At 38.6% G+C, this 12,962-nt stretch overlaps 1 protein-coding gene and 1 pseudogene across 18 annotated transcripts in view; both read left to right on the top strand.

Moving 5' to 3' along the window:
- Positions 1–12,962, top strand: part of PUM2 (pumilio RNA binding family member 2) — a 107,078-nt gene that overhangs the window by 52,047 nt on the left and 42,069 nt on the right. For 16 of the 18 annotated variants that reach the window (XM_025353607.1, XM_025353603.1, XM_025353610.1 and 13 more), the window contains 3 exons: positions 3,251–3,376; positions 6,095–6,237; positions 9,866–10,004. In XM_025353607.1, the coding sequence (XP_025209392.1) occupies positions 3,251–3,376; positions 6,095–6,237; positions 9,866–10,004 (408 nt within the window). The remainder of the gene's footprint in view (positions 1–3,250; positions 3,377–6,094; positions 6,238–9,865; positions 10,005–12,962) is intronic. The other 2 variants (XM_025353614.1, XM_025353613.1) reach the window with 1 other exon arrangement.
- On the top strand, positions 8,528–9,125 carry LOC112605265 (annotated as a pseudogene).

The raw sequence follows: 12,962 nt of genomic DNA, 5'->3' as shown, positions 1-12,962 counted from the left end.
CTCATGTAAGCAGAGGGATGACCTTGAGCTCTGCCTGTCCTTTGTCCATGAGGAATTTTCTTGCGGGCAAACTGTGAGGCAGATATGTAGCTTTTTTCTCTCTCTTTCAATCTTTATAGCTATCTTATTTAGGAATAGAATGGGAGGCAGGATTTGCCCAATGCAGTTCCCAGCTTAACTTTTCTTTTTGGCTTGGTGATTTTGGGGAGATTTATTTTCACTAACCTGAGTGGAATCTTGCAACCTTTTTGACCTAGGCATAGTTAAAAATAGGACTCAACACATGACTTTAAAATGAAAGGATTTTATTGAACTCATGGTTTAACTCATATTTTCTTCATAAGAAGTATAAACCAAAATACAATTCTAAAGCCCGCAGCAACCATCTGAATGGACTTCTTCCTTGGCCAGGGTGCTCTTAAAATTTAACTTGAGGCTGGGTGCAATGGTTCACGCCTGTAATCCCAGCACTTTGGGAGGCCGAGGCAGGCAGATCATCTGAGGTCGGGAGTTCGCCACCAGCCTGACCAACATGGAGAAACCCCGTCTCTACTAAAAATACAAAATTAGCCAGGTGTGGTGGCACATGCCTGTAATCCCAGCTACTTGGGAGGCTGAGGCAGGAGAATCACTGGAACCCGGGAGGCAGAGGTTGCGGTGAGCCAAGATCATGCTACTGCACTCCAACCTGGGCAACGAGAGCAAAACTCCCCGTCTCGGGGGAAAAAAAAAAAATTTAACCTGAAAGACTGGTTCAGGTTATGATGGGAAGTGGGAGTTGGACATGCTTCATTATACCTCTCCAGCATTAATGTCAACGCAGACCTTAAGTCTGATAAGGAACAGAGTCTATTCTCTGAAGCCTGCTACCTGGAGGATTCATCTGAATGATAAAATTTTGGTTCCACAACCTCTTATCGCAACCCAAGTATTTCCTTTCTGTTGATCCCAGGTCTTTAGATAAACTCAACCAATTTGTCAACCAGAAAATTTTAAAATGTACCTAGAGCCCTCATATTTGGCTCAGAATAAATCTCTTCAAATAATTCACCGAGTTTGACTCTTTTCATAGATAAAAGCAGGTTTCTTAAATGACTGTGTTGTGCCTAGACATGAAATCAGTGTTGAGGCTTGTATTTTTTTTAATTAAATAGGCTATAGACAATGATTTTGTGTAGGGAAAACTCTAAAACTATGTTGTTGTTATTTATTTAGGAGACAGAGTCTTACACTGTTGGCCCGGCTGGAGTGCAGTGGTGTGATCTTGGCTCACTGCAACCTCCACTTCCTGGATTCAAGCAATTCTCATGCCTCAGCTTCCTGAGTAGCTGGGATTACAGGCATGCACTACCACACCCAGCTAATTTTTATATTTTTAATAGAGACAGGGTTTCACTGTTGGCCAGGCCGCTCTTGAACTCCTGGCCTCAAGTGATCCGCCTACCTCGGCCTCCCAAAGTCCTGGGATCACAGGTGTGAGCCACCATGCCTGGCCTAAAACCTTGTTTTTCCTCTACTCTCAAGCCGTGACAACATAGACTTACTTCTGTGACCCATGTGTGGGTGGTTTTCTCCACACACGAAACAGGAGACACCAGCTGGGTGTCCTCTAATACAGTTCCAACGCTGTCTACCCAGAGACAGTGTCAGATTCCAGAAGTTGAGGCCTCAGTCTCCAAGACTGCTTTCCACCCCCAACACAACACTAGTCGCAAGTCTGGGCCTCCAGAACGTCTGACCGACTGGCTTCAAGTTGGAGTTCCCACAAACCCCTCTTTGGGTTTGATTTGCTGGAGTGCCTCACAGTACACCTACTTTTACTGGTTTATTACGAAAGATACTGTAAAGGATACAGGTGTACAGAGCTGCTGGGTATGGCGAGGTATGGAGGAAGGGGTGCGGAGCTTCCATGCCCTCCCTGGGCGTGCCCCCCTTCAGGAGCCTGAATTTTGATTTTAAGGCCTAGTAAGATATATTTTCCTTTTGAATACTTTTTAAAAATATTACTATTATTATTTTTTATTATTATTATTATTATTTTATTTTTTTGAGATGGAGTCTCACCCTCTTGCCCAGACTGGAGTACAGTAGTGTGATCTCGTCTCACTGCAACCTCTGCCTCCCGGGTTCAAGTGATTCTGCTGCCTCAGCCTCCTGAGTAGCTGGGATTACAGGCGTCTGTCACCACTCCCGGCTAATTTTTTTGTATTTTTAGTAGAGACGGGGTTTCACCATGTTGGCCAGGCTGGTCTTGAACTCCTGACCTCAGTTGTTCCACCCGCCTTGGCCTCCCAAAGCGCTGGAATTACAAGCATGACGAGCCACCACACTTGGCCTATTATTTTTTATTTATTTTTGAGACAGGATCTCGTGAAGTAATTTTTTCCAGTAGCTATGGTTGAAAGACCTACACAGTAATTCCTCAACATCTGAGAGTTTCTTCTCTCTTGAATGAGTACTGCAAATATATATTTTTAGATCTTTTTCAGCCTTTACTAAATTCATATGGTGAACATATGTTACACTCAAAAGTGAGTGTAACTGGCCTTTCAGCTCTTTCTTGTTTCCCTATTGACTGTAGGGTAAAGTCCAAACTACTTAGCATGAGCCAGGAAGCTCTTCATTGGTCTTCATGATGGTTATAGCTCCAGTTTTATTTTATCTTACACTATACCTCATTCATTTTACTCGCCCCTTCCAAAGTTTATTAGATGTTCCTCCTCTCTGTGCCCAGAGCACTTAATATGCTATATTCTGTTTGCTAATATACCTGTTTTTCTCAACAGATGGAATGCTTTGTGAGGGCAGATTGTATATTCCTGCCTCACTGAACCCCTGCCTCATAATGTGACTTTATAAGATTGAGTGAAAAGCTACTATTTACCAGTAGCAGTTCTAGCTCTCACATTTATTTTGTACCAGTCTCGTGCTAGTACTGTGCAGTCATTTACTTTTTATTTTTGAATTTATATTTTTATTTTCTATAACATACCCCTAGAGACAGTACAGTTATGTCATAATTGGTATTACATTTAATTCTCATAGCAATTCTGTAAAACAGCTGTTTCTTAAATGAAAACTTTAGAATTAGTGGTACATGCCCAAGGTCACTTAGTGAAAATGTAACCATTATGCCCACTCTACTCCCCGTCCCCATTCCACACCAGATTCAGAGTAGAAATGTTTTTATCTAATGAAAAAAATCATACTTCACATTGTTGTTTATTGTTTCTCCCCTTTTAAAATATAGCTGGTGTATTCTCAGCAGGCCTTGCTCCAGCTGCATTTGTGCCAAATCCATACATTATTAGTGCTGCTCCTCCAGGAACCGATCCATATACTGCAGCAGGATTGGCTGCAGCAGCTACATTAGCAGGTAACATACTGTTCGTTTATCTTTATTATGGCTACTTTTCAATGTATTTAGTTTTGGGTGTAAGCTTTATTTTTATCTATTTGGGCAATTTGAAATTTCTGAGAAAAACTGAAACATTATCCAGAATAAACTAAAGTTTCCAGGAAGTTAGTATTATTTTTCAATTGTAATGCTTCAGGGAAACGCTTACGCAATAACTTTTCCTCCTGTACGTAATTGGCTTACATTTCAGCTTTATAGTTTTAGAAATCTATTGTCAACCATGAATCTCCATTTTAATGACCAACCCCATTACCCACAGAGACAATGCAAAGTAAAATTACTTCTCAGAAAATAAAATAAAGGTAGGTGTCCTGCATATATAGGTCAGGGATAGAATAGAGTAAGCTAAACAGATATGGTAATTTTGAGAAAATATGTATCTAGAATTTCTCGAGCAATGCTAAAATGTACAAACAAGCTGGGGGACAAAACGTTTGGATCAAGTTAGAAAGAACTTACTAAAAACTGCCCAGCCTGAGACTATCACTCAGAATCTGAAATAAAAGCCAAAGCTGTCCAGATGCAGTGGCTCACACCTGTAATCCTAGCTCTTTGGGATGCCAAAGCGCCCAGCCAGGGCGACAGAGTGAGACTGTCTAAAAACAAAAACAACAACAAAAAAGCTGTATTTATTGTCTGTGTAAGTAAGGAAAAGTTGTGTGCTGATCAGACACAGTCTTATTTGAACAAAGCAATTGGCTGATCTTAGGGTTGTTGGGAAGAGTTCGTTTTAGGTGGAGGTGGCTACAAAGACAGAAATGAGTTAGTCTTGAGGCATTGTTTATATTGATTATACAGGCAAGAATAGGTTGATGTCTGCCTTAGAATTTTGTTTATTGGAATGAGTCTGCTAATAGGCTGACTTCAAAACTTGAGGCTGTGGCTGGTTTTTTTTTTGGCTTTGAGCGATATCTTCACTGAAATACTGTCACTAATCAGTTTGAAATTTACTTCTGACAGTCAGTCTTTTCCTAGGAGACTTACTTTTAAAGTCAAGATCTTGTTTTAAAAAATGGGGAAGAAATTTCACATTTATACTTGATATCTGAGCTACCAGAATGAAACTAAACTGTCATTCATTAGCTTTTGGTGTGGACTTGGATGTGATTCTATAAGGATGTGAGCTTTTCTGGTGCCATTTAACTGGATGTTAGTACGTAAAGTGTTGGTATAATACAGAGAACCACTAAACTGGGGGTCTGATAGAAGTAACTTTAAGAGATCATTTAGTTTGTGTATAAGTATTCTATGTATTTTGGACTTAGGTTTTCTAGGACCAGCATTGTCCAATAGAAATACAATGTGAGCCAGAAAATGTAGTTTAAGATTTTGTAGTAGCCACATTATAAAAGTAAAAAACAATAAAATTATGTTCAATAATACTCTTTAATTTGTCCCAGTGTATCCAAAATATTATAATTTCAGCATGTTAATAAATTCAGGCTTCTGGCTAGGTTGGATGAGTTTCTAGGTAGATGTCATTAATAGAGTTTACAAAACTTTTATTTTTTGCAATGTATCCTTTCATTTTTACAAGGTATCCTTTTTATTTTATTTTTAAAATGTATCCTTTTCATTGTTTTATTTTTACAGTGTACCCTTTTATTATTTTAGTGTATCTTTATTTTATTTGTACAATGTATCCTTTTTTTGTAAAGTCTATGCAGTGTTTTAATAGTCCTCATTTCAGGTTCAGCTTACCTGGCTATCTATAGAAATAAAAACTTTCTATTTTAGTGATTCAGTCAAATATACTGGGCTTTTTTCCCCTTTGAATGCAACGTGAAACCGAGAGTTTGACTTTTAAAAATATATTAATACAAATAAAGATGTCCTAAAATTCCACTGATAACATTTTAGGACATGTTTGTTATGTAAGTCAGGAATCATGACATTTTATTCATTATTTTAATGGTGAAGCTTTTTGTACATAAACTATTTACTCTCCAGGAATCAAATATTATCTTGAATAAAGTAGACTAGAGCAGGAACAATTTATTCTTATTTTCCTAGTTTGCCTTCTGTTTTTCTTTGTGCTTGTATTATCTAGTGCTTTCTTGTCTTGACTCGGTTTCATTTTCCTGCCACATAAATGCTGACGTCTCATTTGTTTTCTTATAATTTGCAATTGTTCTGTGAGAATTGTGACTAACTGCGAAATATGAAAAATATTTTAAATTTTAAGGTTTTCAATTCAATTACCATTGTAGGATGCTTGGTACCAGAATATTCCTCAGTTTTGTGTTATAGATTGGAAAGTAAAATATTTAAAAATTATTTTGTAATCTTATCTCAGTAGTCAAAATTCTGAGAGAAGTAATGAATTGAGCATTTAAAAACTCTTAGTTTTATGGAAGCTGTGTTCTCTGAATATCTTATCTGTGTAGTGTCAGACCCAAAAATTGGCATTTGTTAAATGTTGGATAGATGGTTAAGTGTCCTATCAGTTTATTGGTAGCCTTGAGGTTGGATTCTCATCTTTTCCTTTTAAGACCATTGCTGTCACCCATCAATACTTTGTTTTTTATTATAAAGACGTGTTCTTCTCTAAGTCTTCTTTCTGCCCCCTTTTATAATCTAATGATAGGTAACTAACCTCATGTCTCATAGGTAACTAACCTCATGTCTCTGTAAAATCTAGTAACTTTTTTTTCGGGGGTCGGGTGTGGGGTTCAGGTCCAGCAGTGGTTCCACCTCAGTATTACGGCGTTCCATGGGGGGTGTATCCAGCCAACTTATTTCAGCAGCAAGCTGCAGCTGCGGCAAATAACACAGCCAATCAGCAAGCAGCATCACAAGCTCAGCCTGGACAGCAACAGGTAGGCCTTCCTTCTGTAAAGTAATACCAAGTATTCTTTGAAATTCTTTGAGCCCCTAATGTTTAAGATTTGTGTTTTTCGACTTATGTTTCCTCACTGGGTAACATGACACCTGGCATATAGTTGATACACAAGTATTTATGCGTGGGATTTTTTTTTTCCTACTCACTATTTTATGAATTTAAAAGATTAGGCTGTATTCAGTTTCTGTGTTTCTGTTATTTTGCGATCTTGAAATCTAGCAGTTTCTAAATTTCTTTTCCTCACTTATTAGTATGTTAATAATGTTCCTATCAATATAATTATTCTTCCATATTTTTCCAGGTATTTAAATTACAATTTTAAATGTTAACGTGTTTCTGACCAGTAAAAAGAGATTAGTAGGTATTTTATATTTTTAAGCAAGAAATGATAATATATTTTGACTAAAGGTTAGCTTTAATTTCTAGAAAAATAAAGATGTTTATATCTTTAAAATTTCAGCCTTTTTCAAAGGAACTAACTTGATAAATCTAAAAACACTATATATCAGGATTCTGGCTGTCACATTCATTATATTTATACCAAAGAAGCACCATGGTATTACTTGGCAGTTAAACTTTATTCTGAATTTCCTTTAATATATGTTATTTATTTATTTATTTATTTATTTATTTATTTATTTTTATTTATTTTTTTGACAGTCTTACTCTGTCGCCTAGGCTGGAGTGTAGTAGCATGATCTCGGTTCACTGCAACTTCCACCTCGGGCTCAAGCGACTCTCATACCTCAGTCTCCCAAGTAGCTGAGATTACAGGTGTGCACCACCACACCCAGCTAATTTCTTCTATTTTTATTAGAGATGGGGTATCACCATGTTGGCCAGGCTGGTCTTGAACTCCCGGCCTCAAGTAATCAACCCACCTCAGCCTTCCAAAGTGCTGGGATTACAGGCATGAGCCACCGCCCTCAGCTAATGTATTTTGATTCTAAATAAGATGCTCTGTTGAAGCTGTTTTTGGCTCAGTCCTTGGACATCATATCACTTCATTGTTTAATAAATTATTTTTTAATCTGTATCTCTGGACAAACGTAATGTCACATTAGCTTAAAATATATACACCTGTGTTTGATTCTTACAGAGAGGGACTTAAAATGACTCCCTCTTGTCCTGAGTAGTGTAAAATTAATGATTAAGTTTATCATGCTTGTATATGATTGCTACAACAGCTATGTATTCCAGAATAGCAAACCTTGACCAGACTAAGTTTTCACCTTGTTTTGATACAATCTTGTGTTCTTTTTAAAATATTATGTTTAAAAGCAGCTTTTACTCTTATTAAGGCTTCTGAATCCTGAAAACTTGATTTAGTCTACAGCAGTCTCGTAACAAATTCATACTTTATTTGCCGAATCTTTTCATATTTCCGTTTTCAGCCTTAGAAAATTTTTTTTTTTTTTTTTTTTTTTTTTGAGATGGAGTTTCACTCTTGTCGCCCAGGCTGGAGTGCAATGGAGTGACCTCAGTTCACCACAACCTCCGCCTCCTGGGTTCAAGCAATTCTCCTGCCTCAGCCTCCCAGGTAGTTGGGATTACAGGTGCTTGCCATCATGCCTGGCTAATTTTGTGTTTTTAGTAGAGACGGGGTTTCTCCATGTTGGTCAGGCTGGTCTTGAACTCCTGAGCTCAGGTGATCCACCCGCCTTGGCCTCCCAGAGTGCTGGGATTACAGATGTGAGCCACCGTGCCCAGCCTAGAAAATAATTTTAATAAAATCTAATTTTAGGCCGGGTGCAGAGGTCAGGAGTTTGAGACCAGCCTGGCCAAAATGGTGAAACCCCATCTCTACTAAAAATACAAAAACTTAGCCAGGTGTGGTGGCGTGTCCCAGCTACTGGAGAGGCTGAGGTGGGAAAATCACTTGAATCCAGGAGGTAGAGGTTGCAGTGAGCTGAGATCATGCCATTGCACTCCAGCCTATGTGACAGAGCGAGACTTCGTCTCAAAACAAAGGATAAAAAAAAGAAAAAAATCTAATTTTAAAGTCTTTAAGATTCTGCCATTCTTCCTACTCCCAAACAAATCTTTAAAAAAAAAAAAAAAAAAACAACTACCGACTGTTAGCAACAGGTCTTACAGCACTGAGCTCTGGGGGCTTGGTGCACTGACGTGGGGCCAGCCGCGGGGAGGCGGGGATCAAGTGGCCGAGGCCAGGATTTTGGCCACCTCCTGGGCAAGTTGCGGGACAGTGGCGCCGGGAGCAAAAGTGGCACAACGCAGTTCATGCACTTGGAGTCCTTTTATGAAAAAAACCTCCTCCTGGGCTTATCAAGGAAGATGAGACTAAGCCAGGAGACTGCATACCAGATGTACCAGGCAATGAACATGACAGGGAATTTCTGGCTCACACACCAACTAAAGGACTTTGGGACTTTGGATGCCACTGGGGAAAGAAATCAAAGTTAAGAAGTTACTTTTCTTTGGATTGCTTCAAAATTTCTTGATGATGGAAAATTCATTCCTAAAGCAACAAGATTAAAGGATGCTTGGGTTGGCGTTGCAAATGGTATGGTCACCAAACGGCGACAAAGAATGCCCTTTTTTAATCAAAGGCAACCAAAAGTTAGAACAGTTCAGAGCAGCACATGGAGATCCCATGTATGGCATCATACGAGGCAATAAAAGACATGAAAAGGATGTAAGGATACAGCAGTTAAAACAGTTACTGGAGGATTCTACCTCAGATGAAGATGGGAGCAGCTCCAGTTCCTCTGAAATAAAGAGAAACACAAGAAAAAGAGGAGGAAAGAAAAGCATAAGAAGAGGAAAGAAAAGCATAAGAAAAGGAAGAAGGAGAAGAAAAAATGGAAGCACAAATCTTCCAAGTCAAATGAGAGTTCTGACTAAGGGTGACAAGGACTTGACTTGTTCAACATTCTCTTCTCAAGAATTAAACACTGTAGCCAAGGAACAGAGGAAGATGCAGTCAGATAAAGTACCAGCATAGAGAGGCCGAGAGAGGAGGATATGTGGCTCACAGCAGTGAGCTCCCACCCGCCTTCTGGTGAAGATGTGACCCCAGGAGAAGGAGTGTCTCCTTCCATGTGCTAGCTCTGGACGGAGGCTGATTTTAGGCAGGAAAGTTTCTTCCATGTTGTCTTCCCTGCTGGTCACATGAGTTTACCATTCATTCTTTTGAAAAATCTTCCACAAGGTGGCAGGACTGAGGGAATCTCTGAGGCGTGTCTTCCAGGCCCAGACACAGCTTGTGCCCTCCACAGTGTGGATTCAGTTCAGGTGGAAGACAGTCTGGAGTCTTCTCTGTTGTTGAGAATAATAAAAGCTCATTATTTATTTTTTTAAAAAAACTACCTTGTTAAAGAACACGAATATTAGAAATAGTTATTAACCAAAGATTTTCTGTAACCTCCCATGTTGCTTTATAGATTGTTCTAGCTGTTAAGAGCTAGTTATTGTTTTTGATGTTAATGTATTTTGTGATTTTTCATGCTAAATCTACATTTCCTTGCATGTAAATGTTTAAAGAATATCCAAATGCTGTTTGTAATAAATACACAGTTGTCCAAGATAAATTTACTTATCCATTATTTTATATTGATTTTAAGAAAATCGTTTTACCTTTGTAGGTTCTCCGTGCTGGAGCAGGTCAGCGTCCTCTTACTCCCAATCAGGGTCAGCAAGGGCAGCAAGCAGAATCACTTGCGGCAGCTGCAGCAGCAAATCCAACTTTGGCTTTTGGTCAGGGTCTTGCTACTGGCATGCCAGGTATACAATTGGTCATTTGTGGAAATTTGAATAGATTTAAAATGTTAAGTGTAGGTACTCACACTGAAGACTGAAAAAAAATCAAACTGTATTTAAAATCTTGCCAACCTATAACGAAATATTTAGAACTCAGATGCTAATAATTGAAATCAGTATTGATTGTGAGAGTCAATGACAGGAATGGCAAATATGTATCAGAATTCTCAATGCAGCCATTTTTTATAACATCTATCTAAACCTAACCCAGAATTTTTAGTATATTGCTTCAAGAAGTAAAACAGTTGTTGAGAGTTGGTATGCAAGACAGAACCTATTTGCCACTCCTGCCTTGTAAGAATAGTTGTTAATACCAGAAGAGTTTGCAGCAAATGTTTTTTACTTTGAACCCTGTTTAATTTTGTTTAGCCCATTTATAGCATTTAAAGCTATTATTTATAACTTAATAGCAACAATGTCGATAATGTGTCTATGAAAGCCTAGTATAAAAAAATGACAGTATAAAATTTCTACCTATTGCTACTGTACAACTTTTGGGAAAGGGCAACAAAGTACTTTTTTTGTGAAACGATCACTAATAATAATGGAGGAAGGAAGGTTGTTTTCTAAGAAAAAAAATGCAGCACTTGTTTTTAAACTTTAAAGCTATATTTGAATATCAACAGATAAGGCATAACTTGCCATTCTTTTCTGAAGATTTAAGTATGCTTTTTTTCACGTTTGGTATATCAGTGGTTGTCCCTATATCAGTGGGTTACTTATTAATAATATTTGAGTTCCAATTTCCATTTAATCGTAATGCAGTTTACTTTTCTATTCAGATCATTTAAGAAATATGTTCAGTGTATTGGAAAAAATGACTTGCATGATTGAGAGTTTCTTTTATATATTAAGTACTTGTAGATACTTTGGTATGTTGTTTGAAGGATTTCTATTTCAGTTACATTTATTCCTCTCTGGAATTCTAAGATCTGAATTTATCATCTTGTGTGGTTCACGGGATAAAGAGAAGATTTTCATCATGCTGTCCCTGAAGTAGAAATGATAGTACAGTGGGTGGCATTCTCATTATTTTATTTTTTATACGCCAGCCATATATTTTTGCTTCCTGGACTCTACTGTCATGGAGTCATTGTGGATTAGAGACCTTGGCAAAAGCAGACTTTTGAGAAGTGGACTGTAAAGCTGAAGTTGTTTTAGGCACATGGATGTTGGGCTGAAAAGAAGTGAGCTGGGAGTTTTTGAGGGCCACTAAGACTATTTTAGGTTCTTCTTAGGTTTCAGCTATATGTAGAACGGGGAGAGGAGTTATGGAGTACAACAATTTTTCCTGCTTAACTAGTTTCTCTGTGGAACCTGGAATTAAGAGAGTGCCTCTGGCCTGCATGTATTTGCTGTGTCCTATAACCCATTGATCCTCCTAGGCTCTTGATGCTGGCCCTATTACTCATTTCTTATAAATACCTTTGCTCTTTATATTCAGCTCATAGTTTTATTTCTTCTTCTTCTTCTTTTTTTTATTAACATGGAGTCTCACTCTGTCACCCAGGCTGGAGTGCAGTGGCACAATCTCAGCTCAGTGCAACATCCGCCTCCCAGGTTCAAGCAATTCTTGTGCCTCAGCCTCCCGAGTAGCTGGGATTACAGGGACACACCACCATGTCCGGCTAAATTTTGTATTTTTTTGTTGAGACAGGGTTTCACTTTGTTGGCCAGGCTGGTCTGAAACTCCTAACCTCAAGTGATCCACCTGCCTTGGGCTCCCAAAGTGCTGGGATTACAGGCATGAGCCACTGAGCAAATAAAATCAAAGTATTTTGCTCTTAATTTTGTTAATTTCAATCTTACAATTTAGTTTTATATTCATATTTCTTCTTTCCCTTCTTTGAGAAAGCTCTTTTTTCCTCTCTTTTGCTGCTGTTCAACAGTGAATTCTGTTAGTAATTCTAGAAAAAAGCAACTTTTTGTTCTATATTTGTCTAAAAACAGTTGATTATATCTTTTGAGTGATGATGAAAATAGGTAAATTTTTTTTTTTTTTTTTTTTGAGACAGAGTCTCGCTCTGTCGCCCAGGCTGGAGTGCTGTGGTGCATGCAGTCTTGGCTTACTGCAACCTCTGCCTCCCGGGTTCAAGCGATTCCTCTTCCTCAGCCTCCTGAGTAGGTGGGACTTCATAGGTGCGTGCCATCATGCCCAACTTCGTAATTTTAATAGAGAAGGGGCTTCTCTGTCACCAGGCTGGAGTGCAGTGGCACAGTCTTGGCTCACTGCAACCTCAGCATCCCAAGTAGCTGGGATTACAGGCACTTGCCACCAGCCCAACTAATTTTTGTCTTTTTAGTAGGCATAGGGTTTCACCATGTTGGCCAGGATGGTCTTGAACTCCTGACCTTGTGATCTGCCCACCTTGGCCTCCCAAATGCTGGGATTACAGGCCTGAGCCATTGCACGCAGCCCTACCCTTTTTAGAAATATAAATGTAAAAACCACTCTCATAAGAAGGGCCTTACTAGAATTTGTATTTGTATGTTTCTGTGACTTTTGGGCTGTTCACATCATCCCTTCACACTAAAACTTTCTTTGATGCCTTCTTTACTTCATTCTGCCCAGACTGTGACGATGAAATAATTCTCGTTTTCCATATCCAAATAGTTACATAGTTATAAAGCTAATGTGTATACTAAAAAGGGCTCACTTGAGAAAATCGATGTTCCTTCAGGGCTCATACTTTAACTCTTCTTTCTAGCTTTCTTCAGTACTTTATCAGATCCCTAGTTACTGTCCTGTTCTTAACTCTTCTGCTTTATCTTGTGTGCTATTGTTTTTCTATCTTGAATCTTAAGTCTTTCCCCCTCCCAGTCCTTCGTTTCAACCCACTGTGCTGTTCTGCCTGTTCAGTCCTAAAAAGCTTTATCTCTACTCTGCTTCTCTCATGGACTATTAGTCAAAATTTATACTCT

This window comes from Theropithecus gelada, chromosome 13, assembly GCF_003255815.1.
Source record: "Theropithecus gelada isolate Dixy chromosome 13, Tgel_1.0, whole genome shotgun sequence".
NCBI classification, from domain to species: Eukaryota; Metazoa; Chordata; class Mammalia; order Primates; family Cercopithecidae; genus Theropithecus; species Theropithecus gelada.
This window is presented reverse-complemented; position numbering and strand designations above follow the sequence as displayed.